Source organism: Mesocricetus auratus, unplaced genomic scaffold (assembly GCF_017639785.1).
Source record: "Mesocricetus auratus isolate SY011 unplaced genomic scaffold, BCM_Maur_2.0 Super-Scaffold_100010, whole genome shotgun sequence".
Lineage (NCBI taxonomy): Eukaryota > Metazoa > Chordata > Mammalia > Rodentia > Cricetidae > Mesocricetus > Mesocricetus auratus.
The window spans coordinates 41331643-41355000 of record NW_024429194.1 but is presented as its reverse complement, the minus strand read 5'-3'; the positions used below and the strand labels follow the sequence as shown (position 1 = coordinate 41355000).

Here is a 23358-nt window from a genome sequence, read left to right as displayed (position 1 = left end):
ATTAGCCCATTCCCGTTTCTCGTGACTATGGGAAGTTTTAGAAGGAAACACCACTTTGGCACACTGTGAAGGCACTTTCATTTCTCTGTAGGTGTACTCTGACTATGAAAGCAATCCCCAGCTGCGACGCGCCATCGAATTTGCCTGCCACCAGTTCTACATTCTCCACAGAAAGCCCTTTGTGCTCCAGCTGTTTGCTAGTGTGGCGCCTCTCCTGGAGTTTCCGGTAAGTAAGATCTGAGAGAATACGTGAAGACCAACCAGATGAAACATTTAAAGGCAGCAGCAAGGGAGGTGGGCAGCGCTTGTGTTTGGACAGAAAGCAGAGGCAGGCAGAGATGTTGAACCCCTCCTGAGTGGGCAGGAAGGAAGCTTAAGATGTGCTTGGCTTACTCCTGGCATTGGTAGATCCCTGAAATTCTTCACCTGAATGGCAGATACGGAGTTATATAATTATATAAGTTGAATTGCACATCGATATTGTGATGTATATTTCAACTTATAAATTTTGAAGTCAGCTGTATTAGTGTCAAGGTGGCAATCAATAACCTGAAACTGTTTTTGTTCTTGTTGTTTGGTTTGGTTTGCTTTATGTAGGATACTACCAATACTGGGTCCAGCAAAGGTGTGTCAGCCCAGTGTCTGTTTGACTTGCTTCAATCTCTGGAGGGAGAAACCACTGATATTTTGGACATTCTAGAGCTGGTTAAGGCTGAGAAGCCTCTTAAGTCACTAGGTAAATGCACATCTGCCGCTAACATTCTTTCTCTGATAGCAATGGTTCAAATGTGTGTGTGTGTGTGTGTGTGTGTGTGTATATAATTAACTATACTTAACTAAAATTGTGATATAATATATGCAACTAAATCAAAAACAAAAATAAATGGAACAATGTTGTACATTGAGCAAGTACATTTTTTGTCATAAGAAACCCTCTGATGTGAAAAGTATCCTGAAGTAGACCCCACTCAAACAGTATCATTTCAGCAATCCTGAGCCAATAGTCTTCTAGAATGGTCTTTTGTTATGTAATGAAGAGATTTAAATAGATTTCAAAGACAAAGCTTTCTGTTCTACCTCAAACAATTAAAATGCCTCAATGTCTTTTATTTGGCAAGATTACTAAAACCTCCCTTATTAGTATCCTGTGGTTTGAATGTAGGAAGTAGAATTTTGTTTCCTTCAGATGAAAAAAAAAAGTCTAATTGGGGAATAAAATCTAAGCAATAAAAGCTCTTGAGTAGCGATACAGTGTGTTTCTCCAGAGCCACCCATGCTGACTGCAAATCTTTGCAGATTTCTGCTATGGAAACGAAGACCTGACATTCTCCATCAGTGAAGCCATCAAGCTCTGTGTCACTGTGGTGGCTTATGCTCCTGAATCATTCAGAAGGTATCTGTCTGTCCCCTGTGATAAATAAGTATAGCAAAGAAATCGAACTGAATAAGAAACATTGTGTTTGGCATATCTTTCTGTAACATTCTGGTGAGTAAGCTTCTAAAAACCAAATTTAGAAGATTTTTTTCATAGCAGAAGACCTGAAAAAAATATTGTAAATCGTCCTGAATTTGAAATTCCCTAATTTGGAATACTGTGCAGAGGCTAAGATGCTTACTCCTGTTTAAAAAAAAAAATACCTTTCGCTTATGTAATACAAGCTGTTAGCAAACACGATTTCATAACAGCCATTTAAACCATCTGTGAAAAGCCCCTCCGAGGACTAATGAGAACACAAAGGGCAAGGAGACAAACCTCAGGTTTTATTTTGCCAGGAACAAGGAAGCCAAAGGACTCAAAAGGGAAGTGAGTTACCCCCAGTGCCAGGAAGTTGGCTGTGGTCTGATACATAAGTTTCATCTCCTCTTTATGACCCTACTGTGTTGGCACACCCTCCAGGATGAGAGGAACCAACCTTACCTTGCTCACTGGGTCTTTGTACATTTGCCCTTTAGATGGGTCTCTGCTGTCCCCTAGAACATAATAAAGGACCAAGAGGTGACCAGGATTTCTTTTAATTGAATTCTTCTCGAAAGAAGCATCAGGAGTGAATAAAAATGTAACCAGTAGTCGCAGGTTTTTGTCATCTTTAGTGAGGATTGGACATTAAGCCGAAAGTCAGGCAGGAGTGTGACTGTGGCCTTTAAGATAAGAAAATCTGCAGTCTATCCGGTGACACTTCCACTCCTCTGTTCCCCCTGCAGTTCCCTGGCTCCAGGAAGCACTGCAGAATGAATACAAACCTCGTATTGAGCCCATTCTACCTGAATCCAGAAATGCACCCTGTTCTGTCTTGTGTTCTAAGTGTGCACATTGTTAGTTGGATGCCTCGGATTCTCATTGACATTAGGACTTGCCAAAACTGATGTTCCTCAGTGTTGAACAGCTAGCAACACAGAGAACTACCTAACCTGACTAAAACGATCCTTCCCTTTAACCAAGCTCTCAGTGAGACATGAAATTCTCTTTCAAATTACAATTCAAAAATACACTGAAGCCAGGAGGAATTTGAGCTTGTAATCAAAACCCCTTTTCATTGTGAGTTAAAGACCAGAGTCTCTATTTGTAGTTATATTTAGTTTAGTTTTGTTGATGATCCTGCTTGTTTTTCATTCTGCTCAAGTTAAACCAGAGGGCTTCTCGATGCCTGAGAGGAGTAAAAGTTCCTTCCTTCCTTCGTTCCTTCCTTCCTTCTTTTCTTTTTTGGTTTTTGATTTTCAAGACAGGGTTTCTCTGTGCCTTTGCTGTTCTAGAACTCACTTTGTAGACCAAGATAGCCTTGAACTCAGAGATTCACCTGCCTCTGTCTCCTGAGTGCTGGGATAAAAGGCACATGCCACCACTGCTCAGTGAGTCAAAGTTTCTTTCTTTTTTTTTTTTGTTTTTGTTTTGTTTTGTTTTATGAGACAGGGTTTCTCTGTATTGTTTTGGAGGCTGTCGGTCCAGCCCAGCCTCGAACTCACAGAGATCCGCCTGCCTCTGCCTCCCGAGTGCTGGGATTAAAGGCGTGCGTCACCACCGCCCTGCAAGTCAGTTTCTTAAGTAACTGTTTCCTGGGGTGTCATTACAGGACTTCCATATTTGTAACAACAAATCCTTGTGGTGCTTAAATTATTCCTTTTAAAAGTGTATTTTATTTAAAGATAAATGATACTCATGTAAACAGTTTTTTAAATCATGTTTCTGTAATTGAGTGCATGCTCATAAAGTTAGCAGATCTATACAGTTTTAATTACCACCCAGATAAAAGAATCAGTTGGAGCACCACTCTCCTCATTCCCACAGGGAAAGTCAGCTTCATTTCCTAACTGTGCTTCAGTGAGACGGTCTAATGAGTACTCACTAGCCGCGGACTTCTGTTCCTCAGCGTTCTCTCATGAGATGTGTCCACATCATAACTTGTGGCTGTAGTTTTTTATCATTCATCTATAATATTCCATTATGTGACTATGCCTTAAAGGCATCAGTTTCTTCCCTAGCTGACCTACTGATGTATACGCTGTATTCAGTTTAAAGCTGTGGCAAATTATGCCCCAAAGAATATTTGTGGTTTCATGCATGCATCATATCAGCATTTCTGTGTGTCAAAATACTTTGCTAGATCATAAAGTACATGCATACGTTGCTTTACTAGATATCCCAACAGGGTGCCTGAACTGAGTGTGTCAATTTTCATTTCCACCAGCAATGTCTGTTACTTATAGACTAGCAAATGTCTATCATCGTGTTAACACGTAACTCATCCTCTCCAACACAAGAAATGGTATCAGTCCTTTGAAAAGTTAGCTTGTTTGTGTGTATGTGTATATGTGTGTGAGTGTATGTGTGTGTATGCATATCCATGTGTCCATAGGTGCACATATATACATGTGTGTATGTATGTGTGGAGGGCAAAGGACTTGGATAAATTTCTTCTACAGAAATGTCGTCCTTACAAAAGATACCCAGAAGCCTTAGCTTTTACCTGACTCCTGTGATAATTTTTAAATCTCACCCAACCTTTCTAGTAAGACAGTCAGCCTACAACAAAATCCTTTTTTGTTTTGTTTTGTTTTTTCAGGAAATACATTTTCGTGCCTCTTTTTTAAAGGCTACCACAGAGGTATTAGAACCTAAAAATGTGTCAAAGCTTTAACTCCATAAATTGCCACTCCCTTCCCTTACTGTGGATTCTATGCAGTTACCCAATCAGAAAGCAGTGCTCTTGGTGCTGAAACACACATGGCAGAATTTCCTGGTATTTTGAGGAAGGGGAATGGATTATGCAATTGTCCCAGGCTTTCCAGAAATATCAACCATGGAGCAATGTCTCTTAGAACTCAAAGCTTAAGAAATTAAACTCAGTTGGGTGATTCTTTTTTTTATTATTATTATTTTTAAGTTTAAATTTAGATTAGAAACATGGTTGGTTCACAAGTCAGTTCCAGGTCCCTCCCCTCCTCCCATGCCCTCCCCCCAAATCCCCCATTATCCCCTCATTTCCCCAGGGAGGGTGAGGCCCTCCATGGGGGTGTCCATAGTCTGTCATTTCATCAGTTGGGTGATTCTTGCAACAAAATATTTATGTTGGAGTTGTACACAAACAATTTTTCATACTGTCTACTGAATTCCCATCTCTTCTTTAAGTTGAGGTTTCTGACCACTCTTTGCTACACCAAGTGTGCTCCCTATCCAGTGAGTAATGTCTACTCCCTCTAGTAAGGACACACTGGCAGACCCCATGCCAATAACAGCATCTATCACCTCTTGCTACACAGTGGCTTAAGCCTCTGAAGACAGCTTCTTAGAAAAGGATCTAATGTTGTCTCACAATTACTTCAGCTGAAAAGTCACCCCAGCACATGCCTAAGCAGAGGCTTTGCTGGGTGGTCTATGTTTGCCCTGCCAATATTCTGCTCTTCTTTTGGCCCTTTGCACAATAATTCTTCTTACTTGTCTCATATGCTTCCTTAAGACAGGCTTCCTCACCTGTTACCAAGTGCTTAGTTAATTAACCATAGTCAACACATCCAGCAGCCTTCGTTGCTTTGCATTGGTGCGGCACAGGAAGGGAATAGAATTCAACATCTCTAGTGCCTTTTCCATGCTCCCAAATATCACACAGCCCAATCAGATGTGACTTGATTTTCTTTGTGTTGCTTACAGCCTTCAGATGCTCATGGTCTTGGAGGCATTAGTTCCATGTTACCTACAGAAGATGAAGAGGCAGACTTCACAGGTAGAGACCGTGCCTGCTGCCCGAGAGGAGATTGCTGCCACAGCTGCTCTGGCCACATCCCTACAAGCCCTTTTGTACAGTGTGGAGGTCCTCACCAGGTAATCTCAGAGGCAGATATTCACAGCCTAAAACCAAATGTTTCCATTGAAAAGATGAGAACACTGGTTGGCTGAATATCTCTGAAATCTGACCTTAGTTTGCAGATTACAGATAACTGTCTTTTTAGAGATAGCTACTCAGTCCCTTATGTCTTATTACTGTAAATACTCCCTAAATTTTCCAGACAATGAGTGCCAAGTGCTCTTCATAGCAGCAGTAGCAAAAATGATGACTTTCCTACACGTTTGCTAAATAAACATTTACATATAACTTGATGAGTTTCTATGGAGTTTTTAGGCCAGTGGTAAGCAAATCTTCAATAGAAGAGCAAGTTAGTGAATATGAAGATTTAGTCCACATTTCAATTAGCTGCTTGATTAATTTTTAGTTTTTACATTTACAGAGAGATGAGGATGGAGAAAGAGAGAGTGAGAATGAATGTACAAACAATTCAGAGGACATGTTATGAAGATTGATTCTTTCCTTCTATCATGTGGGTCCCAGGGAATGAACTCAAATTGTCAGGCTTGGGGTCAAGCACCTTCACTCACTGCACCATCTGCACCATCTTGCTCACCAACTTCAATTATTTTGAGAAGTGTGTTTGCAATTGTAACCACACATTCTTCTATTATGTTACTACTTATAAAGAGTTGGATTTTTAACTACAGTTGTAGAAACTACCAAACAAATATAAACTTCAGAAGGTTACTCTATTCCAGAAGGAATAGATTTGTCATGGAATTGGATCAAGTAATTCCAGGAGAAAGAAAAATAAAAGATCTTGGTCAGACAGTCACATTAGCACCAGAGTTTAGCCCTAAAGAAAGTTCAAGAAGCTGTCCTGTCACAAGATTCTTGGGTGCAGAAGTGAAAGGAGACGAGCTGTCATGTAGCAGGAAGGACATAGTGGGGACTATAGGTAGGACCTGAGAGCAGGGAAGGCGAGTGCAGGGCACACGTAATGCGGCTGACTTTTTTGTCCATTCCCTCTAAAAATATCCTTCTTTGAAGTCCTGATGCAGACCATCCTGGGTTTGTGTGTTTGCTTCTTCATTCCATTAAGCTGGTCTGTGTATCCTCATTTCATCCAAAAATCCTGCTTGTGATTTCACTCCTGATCCTGCCCGGGGATTGGTTCTCTTCCTCTATAATGTGGGTCCCATGGATCAGACTCAGCGTGTCAGGCTTTGAAGTTAAACATCTTTAGCCACTGAGTCATCATCCTGGCCCTATTCAATTATCTTGAGATGTAATATTCAGGGAATAGTGACTGGGATGATTGTTTATGAATGGTGATAGATGGTTAGTTTCCAGTGATGAACCACATTGCCAACCAAGGCAAGCAGAGTAGAGCCCCAATGTCTTGGGCCAATGAAATACTCATCTGCACCCAAAATGAGTAAACATGAAGCGGTAGAAATGAGAGCCAGGGCAAACTGGATAAACTGGCTGTTGCAGTGAGTAGTCCAGAGCTTAGCTAGTGATTTCAGGAAAGCCTTGGGAGAAGATGCTTCCAAAGAGAAGGATGGAATTTAGTCTATTACTTCTCCTGTCTGCTAAGAGTTGGGAATACTAACCAACCTTTCCCAAATGCTACTGTGGTTACTTCTTCTCACATTTTAATGGAAGTTCTTTCTTTCTTTCTGCTACCTTTTATAATGGCAAATGAAGTAAACACATCCCTAATCCAAAATTTACTTGCCCAATATTCCATGAAGAGTTATGGATAAAGTTTTGGGCATTTAAAACCCTGTAGCTGGATCGATGAGGTTCTTATCATGATACCCTGGTAACCCTGGTAACCTAAACTGGATACTTGGAATTGAGTCTACAGAGTTGTCCTCTATCTCCAAATGCCATGTCATCTCCATCTCCACCCTCACAGGATTAAAATAAATATTAAAAAAAAGTCTTGTAGGTTTAAATACTCCACTGCATTTACTACCATTTACTAAAGAAGAAAGCCTTATTGGCTAGTAGTAACTACAACATAATTGATTTTATTGGGGTTTTTTATTAATTAAATTTGCTTTTAAACAACTTACACTGTATGCAGTGAATCAAGACTACTCCCACCCCCAAAACCCACCACACACTTCTATCCTCCTCCCCCAAAGCCTCTCTCATGCTCTTGCCAATTCTTTTGTTTCTTTTTTTAAAGAAGAGTCCCCTTTCATATCTACCTGCTAATTTTATTATCTCATGAAAAGAGATATTTAACAGTTCCATGGGCATCACCTAAGTATACTATATGTATATTAGATCAAAAGTTAGAGAATAAAAACAAAACCTGGAACAACATCCACGATGGATCAGTTCTTCTCAGGGACTCAAAGAAAGAAAATGAAGGCATTAGTCAGCCTGAGTGCTTATCTCTAGGATCGGGGGGAACCCATTGCCTAGCTCATTCGTTCTTTTGCAGAACTTGATTTCATGTGACTTTGGTCTGAGCCATTTCTTTGCTGGCTCTCCTTCAGGAGCCACTCTGCATTTAGAAGGCATCTTATTTTTTTTCACATGGTCCCCTTCACTCCCCAAGCTGGCAATAAGGCATTGAATCCCCATGCTTCAAATCTCTGTCCCCAGACCGAAAAAAAGGCAATTTTAAACATACTAGTGAAGTCAAACTAAAACATGGTGGCCATCTTTAAGTTCCACCTATTACAACAAGGCTTGGAAAAAGATGATCTTTTGTCATTCCTGAAAGTTATCATACTCAACATTCAGAACAATAGCAGAACATGAAGATTTCATGAAAGCAAATACTCCAAAAATCTACAGCGTCCTTTCTGTGCCTCAGATGCCAATACATAAGCAAAATTGTATCTAATACTAAAGGAGAGCCAACAGACATTAAGTGAAACCATTTGAGTCTTATTAAACATCTGACTTAACATAGAAATGTACTCGCTTCTTACAGAAACTGAGCTTAAGTATAGTTTGTACTAAAACAGTAATTACATTATGTGATGATTTCTCAGAAACAAGAGTATTTCTGGTGCAGACTTCCTCTTGCCTCACTGTTATCTAGAATGCAGGACTGTCTGCCACCTGAAGAACTGTTGAATGTTCTCTTTACTAGCAGTTAGCACTTAGAGTTTGAGCACATGTCTTATTTGAAGAGTCATGGTTTACTTCTGAGAACCAAGACATAGAACTTAAACTTGATGGACAGAACTTGGTAATCAACCTTGTTTTTACAGGGAGAAAGCTGGACAGCCTATCCGTTTACAATTTGAAGACTTACTTAGGTGGACTTCAACCTGAGGGGTTCATGAATGTTTTTACTTGTGTTGCTTTGTTCTGGAAACCACTGTTGTCGTTGCAGGCCTATGACAGCCCCACAGATGAGCAGGAGCGACCAAGGTCACAAGGGTACAACCACAGCCAATCATACCATGTCATCTGGAGTGAACACCAGGTAACTCGCTGCGCACTGTGTTTCTGTGGCCTCTCAGTTGCATTTCAGTGGCTGGGAATGAAAGGAATCCTGAAAAAAATAGCAAAACAAGCAAACAAAAGAACCCATAATATTAACTGTGAAAATCTGTGAGGAAAACCTTCCAAGATTAAAAAAAAAAAGAGGGTGAGAGTTTATAGGCACAAGAAAATTCCAGAGTTATTTTGAAAATTATCAAGGATAAACTCAAGCAGCCTTCTTGAGGTAGCACTTGTATTGGTCTGTTGGACTCCAAGGTTGTCAAAGGATTCACTGAGACTTAGGGTAGAGAGGCCCTCTGCTTCCCATATTCCATAGTTCCACCGTCTTTCTCAGTCAACTCAGACTCAGCCCTTATTATCAACTAGTCACAAAACACATGTTTCCAAAATACTAGAAATAAACCATGCTCCCCTCCCCTATCACATGAAATAGAAATAGTATTTAATAAGGTTCAGATTTCAAAGTTTTTTTTAAATTTCCTCCTTTGGCTAGATTCCATGAGTTTATATAGACCTTAAATTTTTCTTTATACACCTCATTTCACAATGAAACAAGTATTGTGGGGGCTGTAATTGCAGTACATCTGGTGGCCAAATGAAAGAAGATAGTACCTTGCAGGGTTAACACATGTATTTGCATTTATTGAAGTGTGTAGGTCCAAGGGTTTTTGTCTGTGAAAAGTCTCTAGAAAGCCTCAGCCAAAGAGTTCCCTTCTTGCTCTGAGGCTCATGCAGAATGTCCTTCTGATTGGCAGGTACCAGGAGCAAGGAGCCAAGCTTCACTTTATCAGGTACAGAAAAACTCACTCTGATTTCATACCCTTCCGACACACTGAGGTGTGTCCCTTAGATCTGGACTCTGATTCCCTTCAACCCATCCAATGATGCATGACAAAACTGTTCCCATGTAAATCCCTAGCAATGGCCCAGGGAAAGCCACTGCAGTGTAGGAAGATAAATTGTCTTCATCCTCCAAAGGATCTTCTGTGGAGCTCTGCCTACCAAGTCCTTAACCCAGTATTTCTCTGCAGTGTGATACCCTGCACTCAGAGTAACCACCTACCCAGAGTCCTCTTTAATCCTTCACTTTCCCCAGGGAAAATCTTCACTTACTGGAGGAGGGTCAAGGCCTTCCCAGAGAAGAGCTAGATGAACGAATTGCTCGAGAGGAATTCAGAAGGCCCCGGGAATCTCTGCTGAATATTTGCACAGAATTCTATAAGCATTGTGGGCCAAGGCTGAAGATCTTGCAAAATCTGGCTGGGGAACCCCGGGTCACTGCCCTGGAGCTGCTGGATGTGAAGTCCCACATGAGGTACCTACCTCTGCCTTAGAGTGTGCTAAGAGCTAAACCATGCATATGTATATGTGTGTCAAGCTGGACTGTGGGGGTAATGAATGAGATACTTAAGATAATTTGTTTCCAGTGACTTGCGTACATTCCATTTAGATCCTTCTGATAAAGTGAACATTTTGCCTTTTAAAGGGATATTGGCTAGAAAGGGGGAAATGATTTTAAAATGAGAATTCAGTCCATAATTTACTCTTTTCACAGATTTTTTTAATGTGATACCTAGTCACTGTATTTCTAACAGCTTGTAAAGAATCATACAAACTTATTCAAAGAAAACTTTCCTGGTTAACAAAGACTTACTTGGCATGTTTTATACAGATATAAAATTATCCAGAAACAGCATTGTAATTTAGCAAAACAGACCAATGTCTTGATTAGTAATTTCTGTTTTTATTTCTTAAAATGATCTTTTAAAGAGAATGCAGTGAGTGCTGGGTGAAAGGACTAAGGAGAGGAGTGGAAGGCAGAGGCAAGCACTTTCTCCTCCAGCCTCAGCCTCTCACCTCTGCTGAGGTGTAGGCACACACCCAGCCATGCTAGAGAGCCCCAGGCCTCCCTGCTGTGCAGTGATGAGGAGATGATTTCACACTGCGAAGCATAGCTCCCAGACAGAAGGCTGCAGTGTTTCAAGGACCTGTTGCCATGGCAACTGAGGGCTCTATTCAGACACTCCCCTTCTTTTCCCATAGATCCCCTGTAATTATTCAGAGTAATTCTGTGAATAGATAAATGTTGCAGTTCCAGAGTCACACTACTACTACATATATACAGGCATTTTATGAGTGTGTGTGTGTGTGTGTGTGTGTGTGTCTGTGTCCGTGTCCATGTCTGTGTGTCTGTGTCAGTATGCATGTGCACGTGTCTCTGTGTGTAAGAGTGTGTGCCTGTGTGTACATATGTCAATATGCATGTGGTATCTATGTGTGTCTGTCTTGTGTGTCTCTCTGTGTATCAACATGCATTTGTGTCTTTGTGTGCATGTGTCAGTGTGTGTGTCTGTGTGTACATCTTGTGTTTCTCTGTGTCTGTGTTGTGTGTGTGTGTGTATGTCTGTCTGTCTGTTTGTCTGTCTCTCTATGTCTGTGCCTATCTCTTTGTGTCTGTTTCTGTCTGTCTGTCTGTGTGTGAGTGAATCTGTGTGCATGTTTTTTATGTGTGTATCGGGGTTGTAACTCTTCTTTGGACAGTTCAGGGAAGGAGTAATAGCATCAAAGAGGCCTGGAGCACCCTCTAGAGGATAACACTTATTACTAAGGCTTAAAAAGCCCTAAATTATTACAGCTTGGTGTAGATTGAAGGTACAAAAGACATTAACACTAATGAAAATGATCTATGTTACATTAAACATTAGGGATACAAAATAAAGCCCTAATTTTCAAGGTTATTGTAATCCATTTCAAAAGACAAAAAAGAAAATAGCACAGTTGCAAGTACTAAAATCATTTGTATAATTAGCTATTCATCATTTTCAGGCAACTTAAGCATGTGGTACAAAAAGCACACTAACTTGAGAGTCAGGAAAAAGTGAAATAGACATGTAAATATTTGTATGTTTGTGATAAGATTAGCAAAAATAATAAGAGATCATATTAGATTTACTCATGAACTGTAAATTTGATGTCAAACTTAGGAGTGTTAAATCAATTAGCAAAATATGATCAGTTATGACAATTTCAATAAAATAAAATAATTGTTTCTTGCAGAGATAATACTTATTTAAAATACCGTTGGTCATAATTATTGATACCAGTAATCAGTGAGCTTTGAGGTGCAAGGGTCAAAAGTTCAAGACCATTTTAGTCTTCATGGTTCCAGGATACTCTTTGTTACGTAAGGAGACTCTGTCCAAAAACAAACAAACAAATAAAGACATAAGTAAAAGAGCAAGCAACATCTACTTATTGATATTTGCTGAAAGGAAGAGTACAAACAGCAGTGTACTCCATGGCGTCCTTATAATAGATAAGGGGCTGGCTCTGCATGGCTGTGTAGATAGTTGACATATTGTCATTATGTGATTTGTCACAAGCAAGTTCTCTGAAGCCAGGTTAGTGTGAGAGGACAGCTATCTCATAGCCTGGATCTATTAGAGAGCAAAAATTACATTGCCTAGAGATGATCTAAAACAAATGTCCCCTATTAATGTACTGCTGAACAACAAGCTTATGACGAAAGACAAGTGTATGTTTCTTTGACTAAATATAGATATTCTATGTTATGGGGTGAGAGTGGGCAGCAGATCCAAATACATTGATACAGTATCAACATATATTAATATTTCTTTAATTCAAGTGTGGGGGCCAAGGGGAGTGTAAGTTAAACTAAACATGGGTTTTGGAACTGTGAATCATATTTAAGAGTGGGTATTACCCAAATACAAAAACTCAATTGAAAAAGGAAGACGGGAATGACATCCATGGTATCCAGATAACATGTGCTACACACACTCAAATAGTTTGGACCAAGCCGGGCGTTGGTGGCGCACGCCTTTAATCCCAGCACTCGGGAGGCAGAGGCAGGCGGATCTCTGTGAGTTCGAGGCCAGCCTGGTCTACAGAGTGAGTTCCAGGACAGCCTCCAAAACAATACAGAGAAACCCTGTCTCGAAAAACCAAAAAAAAAAAAAAATAGTTTGGACCAGGCTAAAGTGCTAAGAAGCAATTTTAGGGGAATCTGTACTCTGCATTTGCATGGTATGTGATTGATTTCAAGACTCCTAGAGAAAATATTCTTGCTTAGATTCTCTCTGCTCAAAAGGAATTCCTTGCCTCATCACGCACTCCTGGTTTCTCAATGCAGTAACATCTACAATTTTTCCCCCTTTCCCTTTGCCTTCAGTCTTCCTCTCTTTCCTTCCCCTACTCTGCCTTTTCCCCCATGCTCTTTATCTTCTCCTTCCTTCCCAATGAGAAGAACTCTTGAGTTCCCATTGGAAAAGGACCAAAGTAACTTGATTTTCTTTTGAAACAAGAATATGTATACAAATACATGGTGTCATGCAGATAGGGTTGAAAACACTGTATGAAAGAAAAACATTCTCATGGACTCACCACTAATTCATTTTTCACAACAGAATGTTACAGAAATTCACATATTAATCTATAATTTTTCTCTTATATCCATCTCAAAATATTATTCTCAGTCTTAAAGATAGATGATTTTTCTTTTCTTTTCTTTTTTTGGCTTTTCGAGACAGGGTTTCTCTGTATTGTTTTGGAGGCTGTTCTGGAACTTGCTCTGTAGACCAGACTGGCCTCGAACTCACAGAGATCCGCTTGTCTCTGCCTCCCGGGTGCTGGGATTATAGGCATGCGCCACCAAGGCCCAGCAGATCATTTTTCAACATGTCTCAAAGTACAATCTTTTTTGAAAGCTAAATTCTAGCATTTATTCAACCAAGCAGGGAATTGCACTTAGTCATATTGATTCACTTTTTTCAACACAATATGGTTTATAAGAGCCCAAGTTTCCCAAATGGGTTTAGACTGGTTATGTGTTATAGTAGAATGTCTAAGAATGTACAGGGATAAGGTGAAGGTTTCTAGAATAATCTATGTGGATAGAATGACCCTTATTTGGATACAGACCATCTAAGAAAGAGTCATTTTTTCCATGACATACTTATGAGAAAGGAATAAACAATATACATGTGTGGGATATTTGAATCATTTCTTTTGGGCACCCACACTCACATACAGTTTCCAGGAAGGTGTCCAGTTAAGAATGAAGATGGTGAGTATGAAGAGATGGTAACTATTTCTTGGCATGAAGAATTGCAATGATGATGATGACTGGAACTTGTGCATTCATAATTAAGTCTAGCAGGAGGACTTTGGAGACAACTTAGAACCCTCACATGACAGCAGCTTCTAACAGTGCAGCCTCCAAAAGTGGAATGAATTCCTTTGACAGTAACAACTAGCCACATGAGGTACACACTATGAAATCCAAACATTGGAGAGATAGACAATGGCCTAGATGCTATTCCTAAAGAGTACCGAGGTCCTCCTGTAGATCCTTTCAAGCATTTAATTGCCTTTCCTGATGTTATCAACTTTTCTCTTTATTAAAAAGCTATAGTTAATATATGAGAACAGGAAGAGTGCAATATTCCCATCATTGTATAACTTCTAATTAATATATATCTCTCTCCCTCCCCTTCCTCCTTTCCACCCTCCTCTCTCTGTCTCTCTGTCTCTCTCTGTCTCTGTCTCTGTCTCTGTGTGTGTGTGTGTGTGTGTGTGTCTAGAATTATATTCTCTGAGAATTTAGCACCATTTAACAAGGCACGGTAACAGATGTGTGTAATTCCAGCACTTGGAATTACGTGAAGCAAAACGATTTGACTTTCAGGATCATTTTCTACTGCATAGTAAGTTCAGCGCCAATCTGGGTAACAAGAGACCTGTCACATACATGAGGAAGTGACATTTTCTAGATAGATTTGGCCCATCCTTAATCTTTCTCCTCATGTTTACTCTCTGAAGCATTCCATGATTCTCCATGACTATGCACGTGCACATATCACTGTATTGATATATGTGAGGAGAACAAAGGGACAGAGTGTGCCATGGAGAATGTTTTTAGGAAGTTGGTGTTTTGCTAGGTATGAATGGTCAGCATGACACTGTGTAGAAATATTTCCACTGTGGCACTTGCTGCTCATTATTTCTCAAATGATTTTAGGCTGGCAGAAATCGCACACTCCCTTCTGAAGCTGGCACCATATGACACCCAGACAATGGAGAGCCGAGGACTTCGTCGCTACATCATGGAGATGCTACCTATTACCGACTGGTCAGCGGAGGCAGTGAGGCCAGCCCTTATCCTCATTCTAAAGAGACTGGATAGAATGTTCAACAAAATCCATAAGATGCCTACCTTGAGGTGAGAAGGCCTCCTGGCCAGATATTACAGAGCACACAGTTAGATATTTGTCATTTTAAACATAGTAGGTCAATCAGTAGTTAAATAAAAGAGTTAAAAGTTTTCTGCTGGTATTTGTGCACAGGTAATTCCCCAGTAACCAGATCTCTTTAGGAATGTATGCACTAATCTTGAGGAGGTATCTGTTCATTTCTCAGTTAGATCATCATCTGATGCAATGAAGAAATAAATCCAATTATAACTCAACAATCCTAGTTCTTTTATGAAGTAAGAAAGAGTATACCTTTCAAGTAGCTAACAACAGAGAGGAGAAGCATTAATTTGATATGAAAAGTACTATATTTAATATAGTAAGTTATCTTATTTGGGTACATAGCAAAATAGAAAAGTTCCAAGTTCTATAATTACCAGCCAAACTGCAGTTTAAAAAAGTCACAGGACTGACATCAAACCTTAACGTTTACCTTAGTCAGTGGAGTTCTAAATGAACATAATTGCAGCTAGGCAACTTCTTGGTGGCCTGAGAAATATCCATTCATCCCTTTCCAATGAGCAGATGCCTCTGCACTAGCCTTTCTAGAGATGTAAACAAGTATGGAAACTATAGTCATGGTAAGCAGATGGTATAATTCACAAACCCACTAAACGGAAATTTCAAATTTGGATGAATGAAACAGCTTTTGCTATCTTTTGAAACTAAATTCAAAATCAAAGCAACTTTGCCTCAGACTGTGGTACTAAGGTTCAGTTTGCCAGAAGTTTTACAGCCATTAGCCAGCACTCTGCATGTTTATGCCACCATGAGTACAGAAGAACAAGATTGGGTAACATCAGGCTACTGCCTAGTGCTGTTTATTATAACATTTGGTACCATAGTGATGAATGTCAAGACATTAGATCCAGGTCACTTATTTCAGGTACATGGAGATGCCTGTTCTTAAGCACTATTTCTCCAGTGGTCCCAGCAGAATATTTGCATCTGCTGGTAAATGGCTGATCAAAGATTTATAAATGCCTATGAGTGTGTGTCAAAATAAATTATTTTTCTTAAGTACTTTGACATCGAAAGGTGTTAAACATCTCCATAAAGTGGCTCACTTGTCATACAGTTAAACCTATTATAAATGACAATACCTCCCCAAAGGAAATTTTGGGTTCATTCACAGATTTGGTCAGCTATGGGAAATTCTCTAAGGGTGCATCACATACTATACAGTATTTGTCTTTAACCCTTTCGTGTGACCTCACTTCAGCACGAAGTATTGTCTGAAGCCAAGCTGTGAATTACCTGGGTACTTCTGGCATCCAGGATGTCAGGGTTTCCCCATTTGTGATACATCTCCATTCTTTCATTGTACAGGCTGCAGTTTCATAGGAAATTTAGGCTTAGAAATAATTTCCAAATCAGAAGAGCCCAGCCTGCTACTTGTTTTGGAATAATGGGGACTGGGACAGTCACACAGTAGATTCATTTTTAAGACAGAAAAATCCTGTACTATTCTGATTGGATTGTATGCTCCACCATCTGTACTACCACAGAAAATAATCAAAGATATCATTTCCTAAAAGGAAAAGAGAACTTTTTAGACCATTTTCCTCCAATTTTATCTTTTTGACAGGATTTCGGTCATATAAATCCCACCAGTAGCCCTGAGAGAAAGTTGACTATATCAAGTGTAGTCTGATAACTAGATTTCAGAGCTGCAGCTGGGAGCAGATTTGTTCCATTGGAAGATTTCTCATGTCTCCTGAAATGATAGTATAGGACCCCTCTCAAAGACGACAGCAGGGACCTTAAAATGTGACCCATTCATCATCTCTGTTTTTTCTTCAATAGATTTTGTCTCATTAGTCGGTTGGGCAGGAGTGTGCCTCTGCTGCGTTTTCAGTACCTTCTTCCCCTCCCAGTGTGCTCTGTACTTTTGGAACAACATGGGTAAACGCCATCCCGTGGGAAGCACTCTGTTGTCTCAGCACAAGTCCTGTCTTAGTTGATTCCAGGATCACTGTCGCGTTCACTTGTTTCAGACTGTCTCCAGAAGGGAGGCAGGGTGCTAATGGCTCCTATATTGTATTCCAGGCGACAGGTTGAGTGGGAGCCTGCCAGCAGTTTGATTGAAGGGGTTTGTTTGACACTTCAGAGGCAGCCAATCATATCCTTCCTGCCTCACCTTAGGTCACTGATCAATGTCTGTGTCAATCTGGTGAGTAGCCAAGTGGCAATCTTATGAAACTTTGCACAGTTTAACTCTGCTATTGATTTCTCTAAACTGAAGATTTACAGGTCAACCACTTTGTGCCCCTTACTTAACCTATGCAAACAGATGGCTCGGGTGAGACTGAAAACAGTGAGGTACATTTCAAGGTGGTACATGGGAGATCCAGGAGCCCATCCCTGCCCAGGCGGGATGTCCAAATGCTGCTTCCCATGCACTACTTTGACAATCACCTCCAAGTTGCGTTGAGAGTTGAGGGCTGCCAGTTGGAGAGTGGGGTGCTGGAGTCTGCACAATTAATTGTCTAGAAGTTGAGATAGTCTTGGGAGGGGAATCTTAAAACACAAAGAAGTCTTTCTTTTCCTTTTTTTTTTTTTTTGGCCAAATAACACCATGAGTTGGCCAGCCTAGGATTTATGCAAAGAAAAATTATTTTCACCATTTGCGTAATATCTAGAGTCTGGTCCTGACGAGGTTTTGTACAATGTGTGAAAACCATGTTAGAGCACATCATCCCGTAGGATCTGCTGCTTAACTAGTTGGGCAACAAGTGTGTCATTGGAATGCCTAGTGCACATAGAGCCGTGAACATCATCATTGTTGTCAGTATTTGCTCCATCAAAGAATGTTGACTGCACCTCTTTGAATCCTCAAGTAAGTGTCCAGTCTCCCAATTAGAACAGTTGTTTTAGTTCATCTCTCATTACCTACATAGTTAGCTATAAACAGCATTCTACAAAACCTTGGCTGAATCTAGTATAATGATTGATCTGACTCCAGACATTACATGCCTTAGAGGCCATAGAGAAAGAAAAAGACTGAAAATAACATGCCCAACCTTCAATTTGTTAATATTATTAGTGAACGAGACTCCTTTTCTGCAGTTGCATGGAATTGCAATGGTCAAGGCTGGTCATGTGCTCTGTTTGTATTTCAGGTGATGGGAGTGGTAGGACCTTCCAGTGTTGCTGATGGATTACCCCTTCTTCATCTCAGCCCTTATCTCTCACCACCTCTGCCCTTCAGCACAGCTGTTGTCCGGCTTGTAGCATTGCAGATACAGGTGTGACTGCCTTACCTGTTTGTCACGCTCATTAAGCTACTGGTGGAGGCACCACATCATGCTGTTCTCTCTTTCTCTCTCTGCAAAGGCTGGGCAAAATCTGTGAAACAGAAGTGTGAACACCTCCAAACTGTAATAGGTTTGGAGCTTCAGCCCTGAGCATGGCCCTAAGTTGTGCTTCTGTAATTCTTCTTGAGATCTCAAAAATAGCAGAGTCATTTAAGTCCTGGCACAACCACAGGGACCACTGTGGTCATTTAAGCTGTGTGCAAACTAATGGATTATGGGTAATCAGCTCACAATTGTTAATCAAAAGAGGCAATAGTATTCAAAGTCTGGTTTAAAATTATTTTCAGAAAGAATTACAGTATAAAATTCTTTCACATGTCACTACCAGACTTTGAATATCTTTTTTTTCTTTAGTGATTGTGAGTTGAATCTTATTTTAAACACACATGCAGGTGTCCCAGTTTATTAACAAAGTTACAGAATCCCAGTTCCCCTGACGGTTTCTCTGTGTCACCCAGTTTTAAAGCTGTGATCGATGGAAGGAATACACTGGATATAGAGGCATACATGACCTACCCATTGTCTGGCGACCAGGCTTCTTACTATGCAGAGAATGGGTAGATGTACAAAGCCTATGAAGAGTGGTGGCTACTGTGGACAAGGGAAAAGATGACGTCCAAAGATCACTCATTTCTTCCTTTTATGGCTTCCTGGCTTGAAGAAGGCCTAGGCAGGGGTTAAAGAACTTTTGAAAAACCCCAAATGGGGAAAGTTCCAAGTTGTCACTTTCTTCATTTTCCTGGGAAGACACATGGAGAAAATTAATGGGGGAAATGAGATGGATCCCATATTAAACTTCTTCACTTACTGCTTAAGCTGTTAATGCCATTTTAGGAATATAGCTCTGTTATGTGAAGCCAGTGGTAAAGCATCAGTGTGGGTCAAACTTCATATGCCACAAAGAAGACACTTGAACTCATAGTTTACAGGTGCAGCCAGCGGGGAGGCACCTTCGCCGACACACTCTATAGAAACAAATGCACACAGTGGGTGCAGTGGTCAATTAATCTTTTTTTTCTATTATTGCTGCACAGGCTTTAAAAGAAGATTTCCCTTTAAGCCATGTGATCTCCCCATTCACCAATCAAGAGAGAAGGGAGGGGATGCTTTTAAATCTGCTCATCCCATTTGTGCTCACAGTAGGATCTGGAAGCAAAGGTCTGATTAACTTAACTAAAGGAAACGTATCATTGTTGTTGTGTTTTCTAACTACTAGGGTGTTGTCTCTATTCTTCCTTTCCCCATGAAACTCATCAGTTGAAATGGATTTAAATGGTTTAAGTGGGGTTTGGGAAACAGGAGTTTTATTTGGTCCAGTTGACCTGGGACAAAAGTTTCTCTGCTCTACTTCTTAGAGGAAATATCCTATGTAAAATTATTTCAGTACAACAGAAGGAAGAATACATTATCTCAGTTAAGAAAATGTTAATTAGTTCGAGTCCAATACACTGAGAAGTGACTGAACTATAATATGGTTAGCAAAAGTCCTGCAGCTGCCCAACTGTCAATATGTTCTCATTACTTTCTTCTTTTTTTTCTAAGAAACACTTTAATTCTTCTTTTTGATCCAACATAATCTTAAGGGGGCCTTTCTTTTAGGAAAAGCATATCTCAAGTGTAAGGTCAGGTACATCTTAAATATTTTACGAAAGAAAGGAGAATGAACTGGTAAACAGAAGATCGGGTCAGGATGCCAGCTATGGCAACCCTCAGGTGCCAATAATGCTGTGTTGTCTGTGGAAGAAACAGTACTTGGTGGGAAATACCCACATTTCTAGGTGTTCTGGTTTGGAACTGGAAGAAGTTGCATTGCTCAGTGTATAACATGGAAGGTCTGCCTTGTGATTGTTATGCTTTCCCCTTCCTTTCCCAAAATACACTTCAGATAGCCCATGGCTGGAGCAGCCCGAGGTACAGCTACTGCTGCAGACTGTCATTAACGTGCTTCTGCCCCCTCGGATCATCAGCACATCTAGGAGCAAGAACTTCATGCTGGAGAGCTCCCCAGCCCACTGCTCCACCCCTGGGGATGCAGGCAAAGACTTGCGCAAGGAAGGGCTGGCTGAGTCCACCAGCCAGGCAGCATACTTAGGTGGGTCTCTTCTCCCCAGCCTTTTCTTTTTTGCTCCCCGTGGCTGTCTTGGCTCAGACGGTATTTCAAGAAGTCACTTGATCAAAAAACACTCTTGTATGGCAGATTTACTTCAGTAATACATGTCAAAAGACAAAGAATATCTTCATATATGTAATATCTGAATTACTTGGTTGTTTGCGTAAGATGTCTAGAGTATATGAGTAAGGATTGCCTCTTTCCAATTGACTGCAAGATCATTCAGATTTGGCAGCTGCTGTGAGGTAGTACATGTGATTCTCACTGGTCTGTCATCTATGTAAATACAGCCCTTGGAGTTGGCAGTCAGCATCCTGATTGGTAGGACATAGTGGCCTTGCAGGACATTATTTCCTCAGCAAGCTTTCTTATTCTTCCCTGACAATATCTTTACATTTCATCTTTAATCATATGAGGACAGTCCTCTCTTCCTACAGTCTTCCAATTCCTCTTCCCACTTACACTCCGACTTCCCTATTACCCTATGGGGTAATAGAAGGCCGGCCACTCAGTGTCCCTGAAAGTAAATGACTGGGAGCGGGGACACACCACTCATGGATCAACACCAAGAATAAGGAACATGACAATGGGAACACCGTAAGAGGACTTCTCACCTGACATTTTGGGAGCATGCAAGACAAACACAAACTCACCAAATCAAACAGGTCCTTGGAGTTTGGAGCATGGGGAAATGAGGTGTTTAAGTAGAATTCTGAAGGAGCGTGTATGTGAAAGATACTGTTTCCTGAGGCTTGAAAGAAAGAAAAAGAAAAAGAATGTACGTAGACAGGACCTGCCCTGATGGGTGCTTGGTTACCCAAGGCATAAGAAGTCATGCTCCAACAACATGCAATTGGGCGGAGAAGCACATGTGAAGTCAGGGAACACAGAAGATGGAGGGGAAAAGAAGCTCTTTATGTAAGGCCAGGAATAAAAGAAATTGAAGAAACTTTTTCACTTCATTCCACTGTCTGTTTTTTAATGAAGGTGTTTATTTCTTCTTTGATCCGACTATTTTTTTTTTTTTTTGGTTTTTCGAGACAGGGTTTCTCTGTGGCTTTGGATGCTGTCCTGGAACTCACTTTGTAGACCAGGCTGGCCTCGAACTCACAGAGATCCGCCTGCCTCTGCCTCCCGAGTGCTGGGATTAAAGGCGTGCACCACCACCGCCCGGCTTGATCCGACTATTGTACCTCTCTTTTAAAAAAAAAATTATGGTTTAGCTGGGGATGTGAGTAATATCCATAAAACTACTGTGACAAAGCCTGTGGGCCATAAAGCATTAATAATACTTATAACTGCCTCTTTAGTTCACTGGACTACCCCATTGTTGTTTTCAATGTACTTAACAATATTGTGTTCTAATCCACATCAGCATGCCTTTACTGGTATGTCTGGAATACTGGCTCCGGGGTACATGTTAAGCTTCTAGAACCATGGAGTTTAATGAATTAGAACTTTTCCTGTGTACACAAGCCGTGGTTTTGGGCAGTATCTTTCTGAAGCCCAAGCCCTCAGGATCCTTTTTCTCTTTTCCTGCCATGAAGCCCTGAAGGTTATTCTGGTCTGCTTCGAGAGGCAGCTGGGGAGCCAGTGGTACTGGCTGAGCCTGCAGGTGAAGGAGATGGCTCTGCGGAAGGTGGGCGGCCTGGCGCTGTGGGACTTCCTGGACTTCATCGTGCGCACCCGGATACCCATCTTCGTACTCTTGCGCCCTTTCATCCAATGCAAGGTGTGGAGTGTGCTACCCCTGTAACCCAAAGCCAGTGAACTTGCAGTTTCTATTAAGGCAGGAGTGCTGGGAGCTGAGGGGAGGGGGGATGGACGCGGCAGTACACTGTACACATACATACTGCCTCCAGTTGGCAGAGACTGTTTAACACCATGTTTGATCAAGAAGGAGCCCCAAGCAAGCATACAGAGAGTATTTCACATTCAAAGCACCTCCCCAGCTACTAAAGTACGCCAGACTTATTCTCACCCCATTCATCACCCCTGTCCTTATAAAGAAAGGGGGAAAACTGGCTCTGTTGAATGTTCTCCCATATCAATAGCATTATCTGAAATCTACTATTAGAAACAACATTAACAAAAAGGGACAGTTGAGGCTTCTTTGTCCCCTCCGTGACTCCCAGTATTTATCTTCTCCTTGTTATCCTCACGCCCCAATTTCTTGTGACATTGTGCTGGTACCACGGTCTCCTTCTTTTCTTCCTCTGGCTATGAAGTGGGTCGGTATGACAGTTAGACCAGTTGACAGATGGGGAAATTGGGGTCCTGAGGATGCAATGTCTTCCTTTTAGCTACTGGCCCAACCAGCTGAGAACCATGAAGAACTTTCTGCCCGGCAGCATATTGCTGACCAGCTAGAGCGGCGCTTCATCCCCCGCCCATTATGTAAGAGCTCACTCATTGCAGAGTTCAACAGTGAACTGAAAATTCTGAAAGAGGCAGTCCACAGTGGGTCAGGTAAGCGTGAAGGGTGTCTCTTGAGTCTGATAGATGGGGATTGACAATCTACCAGGAAGGAATCCTCTGGCCAGCTCACTGCTACTTGGAGGACCATGTCTGAACTAGCTATCTTGATAAACCAGTACATTTGACCAAGGATTCATGGCCAACAATAAAACAAAGTCAAAAGGTTGTCATGGGAATTTAGTTACATTCTTCTGAATATTTTTAAATATGCTTTTTAGTATTTAAGCACTTAGATATTTAATAATGGGAAAGGGTGTTTATGTTCTTTCATTCCCTTTTGGATAGAGGCGTTCACTTAATTGCGCATCTGTCATAGCTTTACAGATGTTATTTCCTCTAAATCACTCAAGTATCTGAAAAAAATGTATCCTTCAAAGACCAATGTTAAAAGGAGGAAGTTGACACTCAGAGGGTTAAATAGT

General features: G+C 40.9%; 1 protein-coding gene across 5 annotated transcripts in view; it reads left to right on the top strand.

Moving 5' to 3' along the window:
- The window catches only part of Unc80 (unc-80 homolog, NALCN channel complex subunit), a 174854-nt gene that overhangs the window by 129230 nt on the left and 22266 nt on the right, over positions 1-23358 (top strand). For all 5 annotated transcript variants that reach the window (XM_040753403.1, XM_040753401.1, XM_040753400.1 and 2 more), the window contains 14 exons: positions 92-226; positions 598-736; positions 1297-1393; positions 5144-5314; positions 8647-8739; positions 9515-9550; positions 9856-10074; positions 14800-15000; positions 17081-17204; positions 18154-18279; positions 19383-19506; positions 20234-20440; positions 22006-22190; positions 22762-22927. In XM_040753403.1, the coding sequence (XP_040609337.1) occupies positions 92-226; positions 598-736; positions 1297-1393; positions 5144-5314; positions 8647-8739; positions 9515-9550; positions 9856-10074; positions 14800-15000; positions 17081-17204; positions 18154-18279; positions 19383-19506; positions 20234-20440; positions 22006-22190; positions 22762-22927 (2023 nt within the window). The remainder of the gene's footprint in view (positions 1-91; positions 227-597; positions 737-1296; positions 1394-5143; positions 5315-8646; positions 8740-9514; positions 9551-9855; positions 10075-14799; positions 15001-17080; positions 17205-18153; positions 18280-19382; positions 19507-20233; positions 20441-22005; positions 22191-22761; positions 22928-23358) is intronic.